At 45.7% G+C, this 20731-nt stretch overlaps 1 protein-coding gene across 7 annotated transcripts in view; it reads left to right on the top strand.

Moving 5' to 3' along the window:
• The first annotated feature begins 8285 nt into the window (after positions 1 to 8285).
• The window catches only part of Mta3 (metastasis associated 1 family member 3), a 118122-nt gene continuing 105676 nt past the window's right edge, over positions 8286 to 20731 (top strand). For 3 of the 7 annotated variants that reach the window (XM_057766334.1, XM_057766349.1, XM_057766340.1), the window contains exons 1-3: positions 8406 to 8667; positions 10837 to 10904; positions 16190 to 16283. In XM_057766334.1, the coding sequence (XP_057622317.1) occupies positions 8640 to 8667; positions 10837 to 10904; positions 16190 to 16283 (190 nt within the window). In that variant the 5' untranslated portion in view covers positions 8406 to 8639. Of the gene's footprint in view, positions 8315 to 8404; positions 8668 to 10836; positions 10905 to 16189; positions 16284 to 20731 lie in introns of those variants that run through there. The other 4 variants (XM_057766379.1, XM_057766368.1, XM_057766323.1 and 1 more) reach the window with 4 other exon arrangements.

Here is a 20731-nt window from a genome sequence, read left to right as displayed (position 1 = left end):
GAGGACGACCTTAACCACCGGCTTCCACAAGTACTCATGCACCTAAATGCATGTGCGTGTGTGTGTCACACACACACACACACACACTCATCCCTAAAACAAACGAGGGACATTTTTGTAAACTGGAGACTGATAGTCTCGCTAGTGCTCACCTGCACCGTGAGAACATGGACTAATGTCTGAGGTGCTGGAGGGCTGCCCAACAAAGAAAGTCCACTGGGGCATTAACTGGGGCATCACTATATTGGTACTGCACTGGTGTTCATGGGGACATGTGACACAGCTTGAGGGTACTCCAGAGAAAGTATCTGACTGCTCCAACTGTTCCCTCTGGTTCTTAATAGACATGTGTAAACCCAGGTTTTCTTTTTCTTTCTTTTCCTTGTCCTTTTCTTTTCTTTTTTGGTGTTTGTGAAAGGATAAATAAAAAGATAAATAAAAAGAAGCGTGATAGTGGGTACCTTTTTGCTGGCCCTGCCAAGGTATGCCACTAAGCAAACATGTCATGTGCAGCAGAGTTAGTGCAAGAGGTTTATCGGTGGAGACTGGAAGAGGCAGACAGACAAGAGGAAGAATAGAAGCAAGAGAGGAAAGAAGCTCTGGGTAGTGGTGGCACATGCCTTTAATCCCAGCACTCCGGAGGCAGAGGCAGGCGGATCTCTGTGAGTTCAAGGCCAGCCTGGTTTACAAGAGCTAGTTCCAGGACAGGAACCAAAAAGCTACGGAGAGCCGGGTGGTGGTGGCGCACGCCTTTAATCCCAGCACATGGGAGGCAGAGGCAGGCGGATCTCTGTGAGTTCGAGACCAGCCTGGTCTACAGAGCTAGTTCCAGGACAGGCTCCAAAACCACAGAGAAACCCTGTCTTGAAAAACCAAAAAAAAAAAAAAAAAAAGCTACGGAGAAACCCTGTCTCAAAAATCCAAAAAAAAAAAAAAAAAAAAAAAAGAGAGAGAGAGAGAGAGAGGAAAGAAGAGACAAAGAGGAGAAAGAGGCAAGAGAGATGAGGACAAGAGAGCGAGCTTTGCCTGGCAGGCATGTTTAAAGTCGCATAGCTGACCTAAAAAGGTGCCTGGAGATGTAAGTGCTTCCGCAGCAGAGGCAGGCTGCTGTGGTGGGGGTGGGGCAGACAGTAACATTAATGTTAGAGTCCAGGCATTTACACTGGCCTGCTCTCTAGCACCTAGCAGGGCACACCATCAGCAGCAGCCAAGATGCGACACCTTAGCCACTGAGTAGAACGCTGTCCCTACGCACATAGGTTATATCCCCTTATAAAAGGCAGGCCCTTCTCACCCCTCCTTCTCTTTCTTTCTGCCCTTACTCAGAGGTTACCTCTGCACCTACCCCTAATAAACTCCCACGTGAGCTCTGTTGCATAGCGTGACTTTGTGGTGTCCCTTGGCTCCAACCTGCCAAGGTCATCTTCTCCCATTAAACTATTACAGTTTGTTCTTTCTTTCTTTCTTTCTTTCTTTCTTTCTTTCTTTCTTTCTTTCTTTCTTTCTTTCTTTCTTTCTTTCTTTCTTTTTTATTTCTACATGTGGCCCCAAGGGGGAACCAGGAGGCAGCAAATGCAACCATGGGGGGGGGCAGGACCACCTTACAGTTTGGTTTTTTTCAAGACAGGGTTTCTCTGTGTAGCCCTGTCTTCCTGGAACTCCAGGCTGGACTTGAACTTACATAGTAGGCCCCTTTGCTTTGCTTCCCGAGTGCTGGGACTAAAAGTGTGTGCTGCCACACCCGGTGAACCCAGGTTTTCTTTGCCATTAGCACTAAGCTTCCTGGGACAGGTAGGAGAGACAATAAGAAAGATAAACTGAGCTGTTTCTGTGAAGCTGTCGGGCCGCTTTGTGTGTATTTCTCTATGATTCACTTACTCGGTTTAATTTTTTGTTGTTTGTGTTTGGAGAGAGTGTTTCCTGTAGCCTGGACTTGCCTCAAACTCTCAGTGTGGCCAACGCTAACCCTGAACTCCAGATTCGTATGCCTCTCACTCCTGTATGGTACAGTTAATAGGATGGGCTATCATGTCCCCCAGCCTGGCTTTTTCCAATTCTTTTTGTGGTGCTGAAGAAAGAACCCAGGGCTTCAAACACGGCAGGCAAATGCTGTACCTCCAGCTTCCGCCATTGGATTTTTGTGTTCTTTGTCTCTCTCTGTAGGTCCAATCCACCCTCTCCCCTAAGAGGGCCTTCTCTTCAATGTTATCTTAATCTAATCCTGACATTTGTCTTTGGATTTTAGGCTTACTCTAATCCAAGATGATCTCATTTTGATATCTTCAACTTAATTACACCTATAAACAGTCTTTTTCCAAATAAGTCCAGATTCATAGATTCCAGGTAGACGTTCCTTTGTGTTCTCCCTCCTTTGATGAGATGGGAGTCCTTCAACCCATTATACCATCTGAGAAAGGGAGGGTAGAAAAGGTGAGGTGGAGGAATCAGACTGGATTTGTTCCTTTCCCTTTTCTGTTCTTTACCAGACTTGAGGGTCGAGGCAGGACTCTATTAGACCGTGGGCAGCCCTGGGCACTCTGCCCTGAGCAGCGACTTGTGTGACTGCTTGTGCCCAACTTGTTTGCACATATGGACCTGACTTCCGTGGGCAGAGCCCAACTTGTTAAACCTGTTTCTGCTCTTGGGAGCTACTTCATCCCTTGCAGCCAGGGTTTGGCTTACTTCTGAGACCAGACAGCCTAGGTTGTGGGCTAATGGTGACAAGGGGTACAGCTCTGATCTTTCTCCTACACTTCAGGCCAGTTCACCAAATTCTTCAAAGAGGAATTCTCTACCCAGAAACTTCCAAAGGCACCTGGAACCAACCTGTCTATCACCAAACTGAGTCTTGCCTCAGCTCCTGTGTCCTATAGTCAGGGACCTCTGCCTGCGCTGTCTCCAGCCCGTTGCGTATAAGCCTTATGGCTTTATTTTCACTCCGCATCTCCCGAAAGCCTCCAGATCTTACTATTCCTCCTCTACGAACGACAAACCTGTCAACTTCTCTCTTAGCCATTGCCTCTGCTCTAGGCTGGACTAGCTCCCCTCACCCACCTCATGCCTTCCCTCCTGTCCTGGACCCCTGCCTCTATGTGAGTAACTCTCGGTAGGACAGCCTGATTCATCCCACTCCCCATCCCCGCCTTTTTTTTTTTTTTTTTTTTTTTTAGACATATTCTCTCTCTATATTCTGGTTATCTTGGGCTCTCTATGTAGACCACGTTGGTCTCGAACTCAGAAATATTCCTGCCTCTGCTTCCTGAGTGCTGGGATTAGATGTGTATGCTACCACACCAGACTCTGATTCATTATTGCAAACATCCTTACTACATCTCCTATTGCCCCACCCTGAATTTTCTTCTCTGGACGCAACACCCTACATGGCAAATCTTTTCTCATTCAAATCCACAACAGGCTGAAAAGCGGAAACACCAGAATCAATTAGCAACTAATCAATCACCTAGGCCCTCATCTCAGTCCCCACTGTAACTTCCAGATCCTACTTCTCTCTTCACCAGAGAAGGAGCCTTCCTGGGGCTAGAATCTGAGGGCAGTAGGGAACTATATAGAATCTCAGCCAGGCTTGGCAGTGAATGCTTTTAATATGAGTTCTTGGGAGGCCGAGACCATACTGGTCTACATTGCCAGTTCCTGGCCAGCCAGACTGCACAGTGTGACTACATCTCAGGAAAAATAAGCCTTTCTGAACTGTTCTGGGTTTCCATGCTTTAGCCATGGCAAGCCCTGACCAGAGGAGCTGTAAAGGTCCCTGTGCTGCTTCCCTTCTCCTTAGGGACATTCTTGTTTTGTTTGTTGATGTCACATGCCTTTCTACTAGGATTCATTTGTCCATTTTACAGCCCAGGACCTCCCTAAATATCTGAAACAGGCTGGATTTTTCCAAAGATTTTGCTAAAAAACAAAATAAATTAATGAAAGGGAGGGGGTGATAAATCACAGAAAAGACAAACAAGGCACAGTTTCTTCTCCAAAGCTGTGCTCTAGCTTCAGATTAATTACACCCGAGGCCCCCAGGCTCCTTTCCGAGGTTCAATATCACAAGACTTCCAGACTGCGGCCAGAACACAGAACACTTTTTTTTCCTTTCACGAAAATTCCGTGCCTGAAGAGAAAAACTGAAGGAAAAAAACCAAAACAAAAAGAACTCCATCTCTAAATTGATCAAAACCCAAATTCTCTATCCCATATACTTCTTTTTTCTTTTTCTTCTTCTCTTTTACTCTTTGTCTCTTTTTAAGTTTTATTTATTTATTTTACATTTTTTCCCCTTTGAGACAGGGTTTCACTATATAGCCCTGGTTTGTCCTGGAACTCACTCTGTAGACCAGGATGGCCTTGAACTCACAGAGATTCATCTGCCTCTGCCTACCAAGTGTTGGGATTAAAGATATGTGCCACCATGCCCGGCTCTTTTTTTAATCCTTATATTTATTTAAGTGTGCGTGAGTGTGTGTCTGTGTGTGTGAGTATGTGTCTGTGTGTGCATGTGTGATGTATGTGGAAGAACAAAGAACAATTTTATAGAAGTTGCTTTTCTTCTTCTATCATGTAGCTCCCAGGGATTGGACTCAGGTCTTCAGACTTGGTGGCAAGAGCCTTTTTGGCAGTGACAGTGTCTCTTCTTTGTCTTCCTTTCAGGTCTCATGTAGTCTAGGCTAGGCTTGAACTTCTGGTCCTCCTGCCTCTGTGTCCAGAGAGCTAGGATCATAGGTATATGCTGGCTCATTTGAAGTTTTTTGGCAGCTAAAAGGGTGGGATCCTGGATTCCAACAGGATTCCTCTGTGGCCTCAGGCAGTCCCTTCCATGTGCTTCTTTAATCTCGACAGCCATGCTAGGAAGCTTTACCCATGGGAAGACTTGATTTGCTTTGGTGCTTCTGGCATGCTTTAGGAGACATCTCTTCTTTAGGGATGCCTGAAAATGGCCGGAGAGCACTGGGACCAAACAAACATGAAATCTTTAACACGCAGCATCCCACCTGGTTTATTCAATGCTGGAGGTTGAACCCAGGGCTTCATGAGTGTTAGGTATGCATTCTACTAAACGAGCTACAACCTCAACTGCCATTTATTCTTTCTTATTTTAAGATTTATTTTTATAGCTAAGCAGTGGTGGTACAGGCCTTTAATCCCATCACTCAGGAGGCAGAGGCAGATGGATCTCTGTGTTTGAGGTCAGCCTGATCTACAGAGGGAGTTCCAGGACAGCAAAGGCTACACAGAGAAACCCTATCTCGGAAAAAAAAAAAGATTTATTTTTATTTATGTATGCATGTGTGTTTGTGTGTAGGTACATGCATGTGTGTTTGTGTGTAGGTATATGCATGTGAGTGTAGGTACATGCAGAGCCCAGAAGATGTCGAATCCTTTGGAGATGGAATTCCAGACAATTGTGAGTCATCTGGTATGGGTTCTGAGATCTTAATTTGGGTCCCTTGGAGGAGCACATATGCTCTAACTGCTAAGGCCCCCCCCCCCCCATTCTTTAAGATATTGAGTATTTCTTATGTAGAGGATCCTGTCTTGGAGCTGGAGGTAGGAGGGGCTTAACACAGAGAATCTAGGGGAGTTGAGGGAGTCTGGTCTGGCCACCATCATTACTTCCTGCTCTGCCTTTAATGGGGTCTCCAGGCTAAGGCTGATCCTAAGGCGGAAAGTTGAGTGTAGACAGGCGTGGGAAATGTTCTTAGCGCTTGTCACATACTTACTGTGGTAAGACTAGGGACCTCAAAAACCCAAGGAAATGAGACAAGCAGACAAGGAAGTAACAAGAACATAGCAATATTTTGAGGAAGACGATTCTTACTGTTTTTGAGATGGGGTCTCATGTAGTCCAGGATGGCTCCAAATTGTGTAGCTGAGGAGGACCTTGAGCTCTCTGTCCTATCTCCACTTCCAAGGACTGGGTGCAGGAATGAGAAGCATAGGCTATTAGGTTGGGTTTATTCAGTACTGGGGATCTAACCCAGAGTTTCATGAATGGTAGTTAAATATTGTCAACTAAGCTGCACTCCAGCCATGGAGCCTAGCCTAGCTCAGATTTGCTATGCAGTTTAGGATAATCTTAAACTCGTGCTGTTCATGCCTCTACCTCCCAACTGAGCTTCAAGAAAAACTTAGCGTGTAATTGTGCATGTATGTAGGCCATGATGTACAACTTTTTTTGTTGTTGTTTTGGTTTTTTTCAAGGCAGGGTTTCTCTGTAGTTTTTGGTGCCTGTCCTCTAACTAGCTCTGGTGGTGCGTCACCACCGCCTGGCTATGTGGACAACTTTTAGGGATTGGTTTTTCTCTCCGGGCATGGTGGCACATGCCTTTAATCCCAGCACTCAAGAGGCAGAGGCAGGCAGATCTCATGAACAGCCAGAGCTGCTACACAGAGAAACTCTGTCTTGAAAAAACAAAAATATGAAAAGAATTGGTTTTTCTCTTTCTACCGTGTGGGTTGCAGGGATCAAACTCAGTCACCAAGCTTGGCAGCAAGCATCTTTACCAGCTGAGCTCCTCCCTGCCCCCGCTACCTCCCCAACCCTTGTTCATTTATTACTTAAAACATTATGAGCAAACCTTCTAAAACTTGTGACCTATATCCTTGACGTTTCCAGGCTGCATTCTTATTAGGAGACAGACGTTGTGGTTCATGCTGTTGTGGGCCAGAGGGAAGTACTGAATTACATTTAGTACTGATGCCAGGAGACTATTCCAGGTGAATTATTCAGCCTATTGGTGCGTTAGCTCGGAACTAGAGAGTGGTGCAGATAAGTCCTGATGTTTTTGGTGGAATCTCCCGTGAAAGAGTTAGATAAATAACAGCTCTGCTGTCACGGTACCAGAGTCCTTTGGTCTCCTCTGGTCCCCAAGAGCGGAGGGCTAACAGTTTGGAGCATTCTACCAGTTCCTCTGGAATCTCAGGCTTTCTGGGACAAAAAGGGAGCAACAGACACCCTCTGTTTGCCCAGAGCTTTCAAAGCACCTTCAGATGTCATCACAGCGGACCCTTAGCACACCTGAGCAGTGGAAGTCACCTCTCCGTTTTGCAGATGCGAAAACAGGCCACAGAATAACCGGTGTAACAATGGCAAAAGCGTATTTATTTTATTTGCCTCAACTATTCATAAAAAAATTTTTTTTCACAATATTTTGTGATAAAGGAACATCAACCAAAATGCAGTCTCCTTCTCTGGGGACACCTCCTACCCAGACACAGACCTCAGTCAGTGTCACCAGGCACTAGTGGACGATCAGCATAGTGTTTATTATGCAACAAGGTCTGGGTGTAGTAGGAATGGCTCGGGTTTCCTAAAGGAAGTCGTGTGTTCTTGGGACGAGGCAGTCAAGAAGGTATCCCTAGACGGCCAAAAACCTGAGTGAAAAGGGGAATCCGTGGGAAAATTAACCGTTTACAAACTTTCCAGTGGGGTGTGTTACCCCACACTTGTCATACAATCCCAGCACTTGAGAGACAGGAGGTGAGGAGAGCCAGTCTGAGCTGAGACTCTGCTTAACATAAATAAGGCTGATGAGATAGCTCAAGTAGGTGCCAAGTGCTTACAGCCTTTGAAATGACTACCTTCAATCCCCGGGCCCATATAATAGACCTACACCTAGGTGTCATGGCATTTGTGACTTCACAGATATAATAAATAAATGAATGTACTAGAAATTTAAAAACCAACCAACAAACACGGAAGAACTGGGACTGTATAGTTCAGTGATTACGATGCATAAAGCCCTGGCTTCAATCCCCAATACTGAAAAAAAAAAGGCGGGGTGTGTGTCTTTTTGACATAAAACCAGTTAGGTGACCAGCTACACCAAACTGTTTGACAGGACTTCCTCCTTTTGCTGGGGCAGTGGCAGCTTGTGGAGCCCCTGTTCCTCTACTGGCAAAGGAAACCTTCCCGTGCCAAAGGTCTTTCCTGGTTAAAGCACGCGCCTTAAACAGAGCCTGTTTAGAGGCCTGCGGATGTGGGGGAGTCGGTTTTGTTCAGTTCAGTTTTGGCACAACCATGATAGACCTGCCAATGTGGTTGGGATGGATAGCCAGCTTCTTTTAGCTCTTTTCAGACTGGGCAAGCTGCAAGTAGGTAGGGTCTTCTCGGCCCCAGGACCTGCAGGCTCTAAAGCCACTAAACACCCTCTCACCACGAGGGAGGGACGCCAAGCATCAGTCGCTTGCCTTTACTAAATCGGAGAATTGTACCCAGAAGGGCGTTCATGTGCTTGAGGTCACACATAGAGGGTTGTCCCCGGGGACAGAAGCAGGAAAGGAGAACCTGTCCCAAGGCGGACAGGTGACGAGGGCAGGGGAGACGCTCGGAGTGGCTGAGCCTCTGTCCCCACCCAGGTTCTTCCACAGCCCCCGGCCCTGGTGTGCTCGGACGCTAATGCGGGTGGCCCCGAGGTCCTCGGTCCCCGCAGCCCGTCCCCGCCGCTCCGGCCTCCGGGGCCCGCTCGGCGACGCTCGGCCGGCGCTGGGGGCGGGCACAGCCCCCTCCCTCGGTGTCCCCTCCCCGTCCCTCCCCCTCCCCCGTGGCGAGGCGGCGGCGGCGGCGGTCGAGGCTGAGGCGGCGGCGGCGGGCGGGGCTCGGCTCGGGCTCCGCGGGCGGGCGGGCGGACATGGCGGCCAACATGTACCGGGTCGGAGGTAGGGAGGCTCGGCCCTTCCCGGCCCGTCGGGGCGCGGGCGGCGGGAACGGGGGTCCGGGCAGCGCACGCTTACCGCCCGCAGCCCGGGAGCCCGGGCCGAGGGCGCCGCGGGCGGGGCGCAGGGGGCTCCCCACCCCCACTCCCCTCCCCCACCGCCGCTGCCCGGCGTCTCAGGGCCAGGCCTCTTCTGGGGACACGCATCGGACACCCTCTTTACGAACGCCCCAAAGGGACAGGGCCCCTGCAAGCCCCCTAGCCGAGTGGCTTTTTTCCTCGCGTGGCTTTTGGGCACTGGGGGTGTGTGGGGGGTGCTGGGGACAACCTCCCCCTCCCCGACCCTGCTTCTGCTTCGGTGTTAGTGTGGGCTGGGGGCGATGGTGGCCCATATAGGGGGCACAGCTGGACAGGCCTGTTGCTGATCCAGGGCTCTGCACCTTCGCTGCTTCACCCCCATTCCCTTCGGTTTTTCGTTCAGCCCCCCTAGGAGTGGAGGCTGTGTGTGTGTGGGGGGGGGGGGCAGGGAACCGCAGCCCCAGGTGGGGAGTTGAGCCCAGCCTAGACGTTGGCTCTGCTGTCTGTCTTCCCAGCCTTCTGCAGAAGAGAGAAATAAGGTCAAACAAACTTTCCCTGTTCACGACGCCCTCCCTCCCTCCTTCCTGGTAAAATAATAATTCAGATAAGTGGCGTGTTTGTGAGTGAGACTTGCTCTTCCTTCTTTGCTCATTAGCTGAGCTCCTGATGGATGATGGTGGGGAATGGCCTGGCTAAATGAGGCCACTCAGCAGTAGAGAGCCGGGAAGGTAGACAGTGACTGTGCAGTCTAGTCTCTCAGGTAAACACACAGTGGGAAGTTTCCAGCCACTCTGGAGGAAAAGCCACGCTTGGAAAAATCCTTCAGGTTTAGTTGAAAACTTGCCATGATTTCTTTATAAGAAAAGGGCCTAAATGGAGTTGGATCAAATATGATAAAAGGGTAAAAAGATCCCAACACCCTTCCTAGACAGCCCTGCCTCTCAAACAAGTAGCCCTGCCCTATTCCTCACCTTCCCAGGTTGAGCATGGAAAAGTTTGTTACCAAGCTTTCTCTTACCCACTCTGCCCGCTGGCTTTCTTTCCTTTTTTTTAAGTTGATGCTTGAATTGAAGTTGGGCTGGTAAGCCCTCCTCTTTGCTCTGAATTTGTCTTAGGCCAACAGTTTTATGTAAGAAACGTTCTCCAGGGCTGACTGAATTGGAGGGAGAGGATGCAGATGCTGGGCTGGGAGCATGCCTCAGTGAGCTCTGATAAATAACTGACGAAGATGTAACATTGTTGTGGTGGTTTTTGTTTTGTTTTGTTTGAGACATGGTGTTTACATAGCCCTAGCTGCCCTGGAGCTCACTCCAGACCAGGCTGGCCTCACAGAGATCTGTCTGCCTCTGCTTCCCAAGTGCTGGGACTTAAGGCTTATGTTTTTTCTCTTTCTCTCTCTCCAATCCCCCTTTTCTTTTTTTGAAACAAAGTCTTGCTGTATAACTGTGCCCGGCCCCTGCTTTGTAATCCTGTCTTTACCACCCCACCTCATTACACCAAGTCAGGCTTCTTTTTGAAATTAAGGAACTAATTTAAGGTTGGGCATTGTGGCACGTGCCAGTAAATTTAGCCTGTAAGAGGTGGGAGCAGGAAGCTTCAGAGCTAAGGGCCAGTCTTAGCTACATAGCTAGTTCTTGCCATTTTGGACTAATGGAAAACTATTTCTAAAAGCAAAAGTGAGAGAAACCTAAGCAGGGTGTGGTGCGTGCTGCCAGTCCCAGCACTCGGGAGTCTGAAGCAGGGGGATACTGAGTTGTAAATCAGTTTGGGCTACTCAGAAGTGGGGACTCTAGGAAAGTAACAGACATGGTACAGCTTACTGAGGTTGCGGTAAGGTGGGTGTAACCTACCTACTTACTGAGGTGAGTTACCTGCTGCAGAAAGTTGTAGTCCAATAAACTGTCGCAGGCTTCTAATCCCAGCACTTTAATCCTAGCAGAGGCGAGCAGGGCTCTGTGCGCTTGAGGCCCGCCTGGTTAACATGGCAAGCTCTAAGACATCCAGGCCTACACCATGTGACCCTGTCTAAAAAACAGGAGGGAAGCTGACTACTGTGAACAATTTCCTGAAAAGACCTGTAACTTTTTGATTGCAGATTATGTTTACTTTGAGAATTCCTCCAGCAACCCGTACCTAATCAGAAGAATAGAAGAACTCAACAAGGTGAGGAGTGAACAGCAAGGTGCTTTCTGTTAGGGGTAAACCCTAGGGGTGATTTTTCCTTTCAGTTCCAGACTAAGAATTATTTATTTATTTATTTAACCCTTTAGTCAGGGTTTCTCTGTGTGATAGCCCTGGCAGTCACTTTGTAGACCAGGGTGGCCTTGAACTCACAGTGACCTGCTTGCCTCTGCCTCCCCAGTGCTGGAATTAAAGGCGTGTTCAGTTCCGGAGTGTGAAAGTCAAACTTTCACATAGTTCAGCGTTCTGCATGCTTCTGAGTATTTAGTTTTTATAGAGGTTTTTTTTTTTTTTTTTGGTGTGATGATATTGAGTAAAAGATTACAGATCTCTTCAATTGATTTGAGCGCTAAAAGATCAGGGCCGTTGAAGAACTCCGTTCCTTTTCCTATTTAGAACTGTAGTATGTATTTTGCTTGTTTGTTTGAGACAGGCTTTCACTGACTTCAAAATCACAATCCTCCTGCCTCAGCTTCCCAAGTGCTGTGTTTTGCAATTTTTAGTGAATTAATAGTTTCCTCTCCTAGCTTTAGAAGGAAGAATCCTTCTAAACTAGACATGGCGGTTTATGCTTATAGTCAGGCACATGGGAGCTCAGGGTTAGCCTGGGCTAGAGAGTGAGGTCTTGTCTCTCCACCACCATCAACCTTAAAATTGTAAAATGAGTCAATGTGATCCTAGCACTTGAGAGACTGACACAGGAATATTATATGTAGTTCAAGTCTGGCCTGGGTTTTATTACTGAGACTGTCTAGAAAAGCAAAATGAGAGGCAGGGTAGATGGCTCAGTTAGTAAAGCAGTTGCCTTGCAAGCTTTAGCGCCTGAGTTCAATTCCCAGAACCCATATTCAAAACTAGAAAGAGAAACCGGTTTAGTGGCTCCTGCTTACAGTCCTTGCCCTGGGGCTCACAAGCCAACCCGGTGAACCTACCTGGGGAGTTCCAGGCCAGTGTAAAAACACAATGGTTAGGAAAATCAGATGGTTTGCAAGGAAGAGGGGAGGAGAAAAGGCAGGCAGATCTCTGTGAGCGGTCTGTAGCGTGAGTTCTAGGACAGCCAGTGCTACACAGAGAAACCCTATCTTAGAAAAACAAAAACAAAAAAGGAAAGAAAAACAAGTTGAATCAAAGTACTTGGTAAATAGTAATGCTATGTATGAGCATAGACATGAGAAATTCAGAAAGTCATTAGTTCAACAATTGTTTATTTAATGCCTTTAATTATGTGCCAACCGTTTATGCTAAGATACTTACAATGTGTTACTGACTGAAGCAAAAGGCTATGATTCACACTAGTTTGGGAAAACAAGTATTGAAAGCAAACACAATGTAGTATGTATAAATTTATATGTACATGCGTGTTTTCCTCTGTACTCTTCCTCTAGTCTCTGAGTATAGACTAGGGGAAAATAAAAAAGAGAAGTGGTTTTGAGACAGGGTTGCAATGAAGTCCAGGCTGGCTGTGAACTCCTGGTGCTTGTTTCTGAGGTCTGGGATTGGTGTCGTGCACCACACACAGCAAAAGGGCACAAAATTTTAACAGAATCGAATTATGCTTGGCAGGAGGTTTTAGTTTCCAATCTAAAAAGTTCTAGAATTTTAAGGAGGCTGTGCAAGGTCCTGGGTTCTATCACCCCCCCAACCCCACCCCCAACTCAAAAGAGGTTGCTAATTGAACTCCAGATTACATATTTACAGAGGGCTATCCTGTGTGTGACCTTTTACGGTTAACACTTCTGTAGTTTTATTTGTGAGACTGTGGCTGGCTTGTTCATCTCTTAAATACATATTTTCCGTCACCTCACCTATGCTTTTTCAGGTCAGAAAGTGCCAAGTCCAGCTCAGGTGGTAACTCAGAGCTCCTAGGTTCAGTGCCCAGCATAGAAAAAACTGGGTGTGGCAGCCCATGCTGACAGTCTAGAACTGAGGAGATAGAGGCTGGGGGATGGGAAGTCCTTATCAACCAGCAGAGAGCTCAAGGCCAGCTCCAGCAACTGGAGGCTTCGCCCCAAAAAACAAATAAAAATGCCTCCTGCTTGCTTTTTTTCCACATCGTTTATCACCTTCAGATACTTAGTTCAAGGCTGTGTGGCTCAGTGGTACATCCCTTGCCTTTCCCTTTCTGAGCTCACTGTAAAACAGGAGAAAAATTCTTTTACCCCATTGTTAGAGGCTGTTTGTTTGTTCCCGGCTGCCCTGACCTCAAATATTCACACAGAAACTGTATTAATCACAACACTGCTTGGCCAATGACGCTAGTGTATTCCTAGCAAGCTCTTACATCTTAAATTAACCAATTTCTATTAATCTGTGTATCACCACGTGGTGATGGCTTACTCAGCTGAGGGCGTCTCCATGACTCCACCTACTCTCTCTATTTCTTTTCCAGCCTGGCTATATCCTGTTAAGCCATTGGCCAAAAGCAGCTTCTTTATTCATTAATGAATAAAAGCAGCACATATTCCCCCATGTACACACACACACACACAAAACACACCCAGTATTATGCACACACACATCCCGTAAAAACAGAGATTGAGACTGCATATTTTATTTCTTTTCTTTTTCTTTCTTTCATAGCCCTCGTTTTTTGTTTCGAGACAAAGTCTTAAAAAAAAAGACAGAGGCCAGGCTTGTCTTCAATTCTTGGTGTTCTGTTTCTCTGGTTCTAGAAGTAGAAGTCCACCAGGCTCAACTTTAATGTTTAACATTTATAACACATACACCCTCAATCCCTGCACTCACCTCTTTACACAAGAGAAGCACAGCAGACTAGCCACTGCTCAGTGCATCATTGTTTAGAATAGCAGAGCTTCAGAGAAATGGTTTCTGTGTATTCTGTGGAAGGGAAGAACCATGCTGTACTATAGTCCTGGGGGAAGGACAATAGTCCTGTAGTCGTGAGACAAGAACAATACTGCACTATTGTGAGTTATCCAATAGTGAAGAGTGTGTGTGGCCCAGGAGAAGATTTTTGTTGCTGGGCATTGAGCCCCAGGCTGTGCACATTATAAGAATGCACCCTGTCACTGAGCTATATCCCTTAGTCCTGAGGATATTATTACTTATAATTACTTATTTTTATTTTATGTGCATTGGTATTTTGCCTGCATGTCTGTCTGTGTGAAGGTGTCAGATCCCCTGGAACTGGAGTTATAGACAGTTGTGAGCTGCCTTGTGGGTACTGGTAATTGAGCATGGGTGCTCTGGAAGATCAGCCACTGCTCTTAACCACTGAGCCATCTCCGGACCTAAAGAGTTTTTATGTTTTTTTTTTTTTATTTTATTTTATTTTTCGAGACAGGGTTTCTCCATAGTTTTTGGTTCCTGTCCTGGAACTAGCTCTTGTAGACCAGGCTGGCCTCGAACTCACAGAGATCTTCCTGCCTCTGCCTCCCGAGTGCTGGGATTAAAGGTGTGCACCGCCACCGCCCGGTTTTTTTGTTTTTTTGTTTTTTTGTTTTTTGAGAGAGGGAACTCACTGTGTAAACCAGGCTGGCCTTGAACTCACAGAGATTCTCCTGCCTCTGCCTCCTGAGTGCTGGGACTAGAGGTGTTCGTCACCACACCCAATCTCACCCAGCAATTTTTATGTCCACGTATGATGCTGTACACCTATTAATTTCAGCACTTGGTAGACTGAGGCAGGAGGATTACCAGTTCTAAGACAGCTTGTGTTATATAGTAAGAGCTTGTCTTTAAAAGAAGGAGAGTGGGTGGGTGGGTGGCACATTCCTTTAATCCCACCACTTGGGAGGGAGAGGCAGGCGATCACACAGTTTGAGCCTGGTTTACAGAGTGAGTTCCAGGACAGCCAGGGCTACACAGAGAAACCCTGTCTTAAAAAAAAAGGAAGCCGGGCGGTGGTGGCGCACGCCTTTAATCCCAGCACTCGGGAGGCAGAGGCAGGCGGATCTCTGAGAGTTCGAGGCCAGCCTGGTCTACAAGAGCTAGTGCCAGGACAGGCTCCAAAGCTACAGAGAAACCCTGCCTCGAAAAACTAAAAAAAAAAAGGAAAAGAAGAAATATTCTGAACTATGGCTTTATCCCTCAAGCAGGCTTAACCGAGAATTTGATCATCTTTGTAGAGCGTTGCTCTTAGGTGAGCTCACTAATGAGACGGAGATGAGAAAGCACAGAGACTGGAGCCCTGGATTTTATTTACATGGAAATATCGGCCTGTTCATTTAGCAGATTGCTGGATCATTGCTTCTGGGGGATGAGTTTGATCACAACATTACAAAATGTATTGGCATTTGGGTAGGAATTTAATATGATTTCAATTTGAAGGGGCAATATTTCCACAGAACCATTTCTCACTAAAATATTTGCTGCCGAACTAAAATGTTGCTGCTGAACTTGATAAAATTGACAAATTTATTATGGTATACAGTCTTTCTATTTGAATACATCTTTAAGTCCAAATACATTCTGCACGCATGTGCCACGTATGTTAGAAATTGGACATTACAGTAACATTTTATTGGAATCTATGTGTTTTTATGAAGAACTTGCCAGTGAGTGATTGGCCTGCTTGAAAGCCTGCAGAATTTATAGATATTAGAATAGGAGCCTGGGCCTCAGCTGCAGTAAATTACAGCCGAGCTGAATGCAGATTGTATTCTAGACTAGTCAGAGAGACTTCTGTGTTGGGAGCTTACAGTTTTGCATGGTTTCCTACTTGAAGGTAAACTGAGACTATTGACCGTGTGGAGGTGTTTTTGCAGTTCTGTTCTGCATGCTGGCTACTGCCCCCTGCGGAGAGTCATCCCAGGACTGGGGCTGGTGATATTCCACTTAATCTGTGTCATCTGGGGATGGGTTTGAGCAATGTACAGCAATGCTTTCAAAGATGATTAAAATCAGTACCATGAACAAATTATTTGTGGCTTTTAAAATTGGAAGGATCAGTCTGGCTGGTAAGGCTGTGAATGTCTGGGGGAGGTGGAGGCAAGGCCAGCCGGGGTTACGTGAAGCCCTGTCTCACAACACACATGCGCACAAAGTTAGCGGGAGCTCGTCTCCATTTCCTTCTCTCCAGGTTTCGCTGCTGTTGTTTGCTTTTTGACATAGTGTCTTGCTACGTAGCCCTGGCTGGTGTGGAATTCTCTATGTAGATCAGACTGGCTGCGAACTTTGTACAGTCCTTCCGAGTTAGCTTTGCAAGGGCTGAGGTTATAGGCACATGCTGCCACATTCAGTTTTTAAGCACATTTTATCATTGAGACTTCAGGTCCCATATGACTTTTGTTTTTCTCATTTCTTAGACTGCGAGTGGCAACGTGGAAGCAAAAGTTGTGTGCTTCTATAGACGACGTGATATCTCCAACACGCTAATAATGCTTGCCGATAAGCATGCTAGTAAGTGAAACGGCTTTCTTTTGGATCGGGGTGGGGGGGGGGAAGTTTTCATGTGTTTTTCATGATGTGAGGATAATGCTTTCTATGACTACAAAGCTTTTTGTCTCTTATTTGTTTTTTTTTCTTTTTCTTTTTCTTTTTTTTTTCGAGACAGGGTTTCTCTGTGGTTTTGGAGCCTGTCCTGGAACTAGCTCTGTAGACCAGGCTGGTCTCAAACTCACAGAGATCCACCTGCCTCTGCCTCCCAAGTGCTGGGATTAAAGGCTTGCGCCCGGCCTCTTATTTGTTTTTTGATTTAATTTTTATTTTGGGTGTATGGGTGTTTGCCTGCATGTATGATGTGGGATGTCCTTCTGTATATGTGTTGCTTTTATTGGTTGATGAATAAAGGTGTTTTGGCCAATGGCTTAGCAGAGCAAAGCAAGGTAGGAATTCCAAGCAGAGATACACAGAAAGAGTAGGCAGAGTCAGAGAGACACCATGTAGCGGCTGAAGGAGAAAGACGCCCAAACCTTTACCAGTAATCCACAGCCTCATGACAATACAGATTAATAAAAATGGATTAATTTAGGATATAAGAGTTAGCCAAAAATATGTCTAAGCTATTGACCAAGCAGTGTTGTAATTAGTATAATTTCTGTGTGCTTATTCTGGTCAGGGCAGCCGGGAAACTAATGAGCAATCTTTGTTTACACACGTATATGTCTGTGCACCACATGCATGCCTGGTACCTTCAGAGGCAGAAGAGGGTGTAGGATCCCCTGGAACTGTAGTTACAGATGGCTGTGAGCTGCTATGAGTGCTGGGAACTAAATCCAGGTCCTCTGGAAGACCAGCCAATATTCTTGACTTAGAGCCAACTCTCTAGCCCTTCTCTTTTTAAAAAAAAATAATTTTTTATATATATTGTATGTGTGTATGCGATTGTGTGTGCCATCAGGCCTAGGTGGAGGAGTCAGCTTTGTCCTTCACCTTCTTGAAGTTCTGTGGATCATCAGCCTTGGTGGCAAGCAGTTTTGTCCCCTGAGCCATCTTGAGGAACCCCCTTTCTGTGTCTTTTAATTTTCCTTGCATTTTTTATAATTTATTTTTGTTTTACTTTCATTAGTGTTTTGCCTGCATGTATGTCTATGTGAGGGTGTCAGATCTTGGAGTTGTAGACAGTTGTAAGCCTCCATGCAAGTGTTGGGAGTAGAACCCAGGTCCTCTGTAAGAACAGCCAGTGCTCTTAACCACTAAGCCACCTCCCCAGCCCTCCTTGCAGTTTAAATGGGAATAGTTTTGGGGTAGTATTTGTTTCCTCTCTTTCTTCTCTCCATGTACATACAGAGATAGAATAATAATAATAATTATTATTATCATTTTTTCGAGACAGGATTTCTCTGTAGGTTTGGAGCCTGGCCTGGAACTAGCTCTTGTAAACCAGGCTGGCCTCAAACTCACAGAGATCCCCCTGCTTCTGCTCCTGAACGCTGGGATTAAAGACGTGCACTACCACAGGCTAGCTGCAGAGATATAATTTATATATACTAGCATGGTTTATATATTTATAATATGTGTGTGTATGAGTTAGGGAGTGAACTCAAAGTCTCGTTCATTCTAGGAAGTACTCTACCTCTGAGGTACATCCTAGACCCAGGTCACACTTCTTTAGATTATATCATGCATACTTTTATTAAGAAATTAACATATTGAAATAAAAAATTTTGAAAGTAACCTTCAGGGTAGTGTTTTTGTTATTACTTATTATAGTTTCATTGTGGGTACAGATTTGAGGAAATTTATATTTCATTGTGACACTTCAATGGAGGAAACTTTTTCTGTCTTTAAAACAAGCATGCAGCATTATGATTTTTGTTTTTGAGCATCAACTTCATGTATACTTGTAATCTTCTTGCCTCAGCCTCCTAAATGTTCCAAATATAGGTCTGTTACCATAGCCAGCTAATATTTGCAATTTTCCACCAAGTATTTATTGTTACACATTTATAGTATGAGGTATACAAGAAATTAAAATTTTACTAGAAAAACTACCAAATCTCATTTAGATATAAACAATTCCTATAGATAGTATAATTGGTAAGTTTTCTTTTTGGGGGGCTGTGTAGCTTAAAATGTGTGCATGTGTGAATATGGGAACCAAAGGTTGACACTGGGATACTGTCTTAGTCACTTTTCTATTGCTTTGATCAGACAGCATGACCAAGGCAACTTAAAAAGAAGGTGTTGAATTGGGGCTTTCAGTCCCAGAGGGTTAGAGTCCATGATGACGAGAGGTAGCACAAAGTAGGCAGCAGACATGGCAGGGTAGCAACGGAGAATCTACGTCTTTATCCACAGCCACGAAGCAGAGAACATACTAGGCATAGCCTGAGTCTTTGGAAACCTTAAAGTCAGCCTCTCTTTCCCTTTTCCCTCCTCTCTCCTCCCACCTCTACCCGCAAGACCACACCTCCTCATCCTTCCCAAATAGTTATACCAACCAGGGACCAGGTATTCAAGCATATGAACCTATGAGGCTGTTCTCATTCAAGCCACAACAGGTGGGCTTCCTATTTTTTTTCTCCTTTTTTGAGACTACTTTTTGTGAACCCCAGGCTGGTTTTGAATTTACTACATGAGAGTCTGACCTTGTAATCCTGATCTTCCTGCTTCTACCTTCCAAGTGCTGGGATCACACAAGTGCACCATCACACCTGAGAGTTTCTTTTCTATCTCTTTGAGACAGGGTTTCACACTACACATAGTGCAGGCTCGTAGCCCAGGCTGGTCTCAAATCCTTGGCAATTTTGTCTCATCTGCCCCAGTCCTGAGATTACAGGTGTGAGCCACTAAGTCTGGCTTTAGTTCTTTATAGATGCAATGTATTTAATCTCCCATCAGTTGTTTACTTGGCAAAGACTTTCTTCCATTATGCAGGCTGTCTGTTCATTCTGCTGCTTTCCTTTGCTATGAGAAAGCTTTTTAACTTTATTCAATTAAATTAGTCGATTCTTTACATTTCCCCCCTTGAGACAGGGTTCACTGGCTTGGAACTCTCTGTGTAGACCAGGATGGACTCAAACTCACGGAAATCTGCCTGTCTCTGCTTCCAGAGGGCTGGGGCTAAAGGTGTGTGCCTGGCTGCAAGTAGTCAATTCTTTTTTTTTTTTTTTCATTTTCAGACTATTTGTTTTCTGTTTGAGTGCTTTGCTGCATGCATGTATGTGCCCCACACATGTGTTCCTGGTGCCTGTGGAGTTTAGAAAAATGTGTCAGATCCACTGAAAGTAGAGTTATGAACAGTTGTGATCCACCATGTGGGTGTATAGAATCGAACCCAGGTCCTCTACCAGAGCAACAAGCACACTTAACTTCTGAGTCAACTCTCTAGTCCCTCCCCCCGTGTCAGTCATTCTCTGAATTATCATCTTGAGCTATTTTTTTGTTTTGTTGGAGCCTGTACTAGAACTTGCTCTGTAGACCAGGCTGGCCTCGAACTCACAGAGATCTGCCTGCCTCTGCCTCCCGAGTGCTGGGATTAAAGGCGTGTGCCACCACGCCTGGCTTATCTTGAGCTATTGAAGGACTTTTCGGCAACCCCTTGCTTATCCTTCATCTTGAAGTGTATTCTCAATTTTTTTCCTTTCAGGGTGCACATTAAGGTCTCTGATCGAGTTTGAATTGGTTTTCAAGCAGGGTGAGAGAGGGTCTAGTTTCATTCTACACGTGGCCAACCAGTTTTCCCAGGATCCATTGTAGGAAAGCCTGCCCTTTCACCTTTGTCAGACTTAAGGGATTGTAGCTGTGTAGGTTTGTTTCTGGCTTTCTCTCTCTTTCAATGAAAAATTACTATTTTATATGTGTGAGGTTTTGCCTCCATGTATGTCTGTGTACCACATGCATGCCTGGTACCTACAGAGGCCAGAAGAAGGCATTGGATCCCCTTGACTGGAGTTCCAGACAGTTATGAGGCACCACGTAGGCGCCGAGAATTGAACGTAGGTCCTCAGAAGAGCAGCAGTGTGTGCCCTTTTCAGCTCTGGGTTCTCTAGTCCGTTGCACTGGTCTGTGTGCTTTGTGCCAGGACATGCTCTTTTGTTTCTATGGCGCTGGTACAGTTTGAGGCTAGATATTTTAGACCCCCAGCCTCGCTCTTTCTTCTTAGGATTGCTTTGATTATTCAAGGTCTTTGTGTTTTCATATGAACTTTAGGATTTTTTTCCTTGAGGGTATGTCCTTGAGATTTTTTGTTTGTCTGTTTGGTTTTGTAGACAGGGTTTCCTCTTTGTAGCTTTGGGTGTCCTTGAACTACTCTATAGACCAGGCTGGCCTGGAACTCGCAGAGATCCACCTGCCTCTGCTTCCCAAGTGCTGAGATTAAGCATGTGAGCCACGGTCACCCAACTTTTTGTTTTGTTTTGTTTGTGTTTTTGAGACAGGCTTTTTCTGTGTAGCTTTGACTGTCC

Source organism: Chionomys nivalis, chromosome 1 (genome assembly GCF_950005125.1).
Source record: "Chionomys nivalis chromosome 1, mChiNiv1.1, whole genome shotgun sequence".
Classification (NCBI taxonomy): Eukaryota; Metazoa; Chordata; class Mammalia; order Rodentia; family Cricetidae; genus Chionomys; species Chionomys nivalis.
Note: the sequence above shows the minus strand (reverse complement) of the source record. Positions and strands in the feature narration are given on the sequence as shown.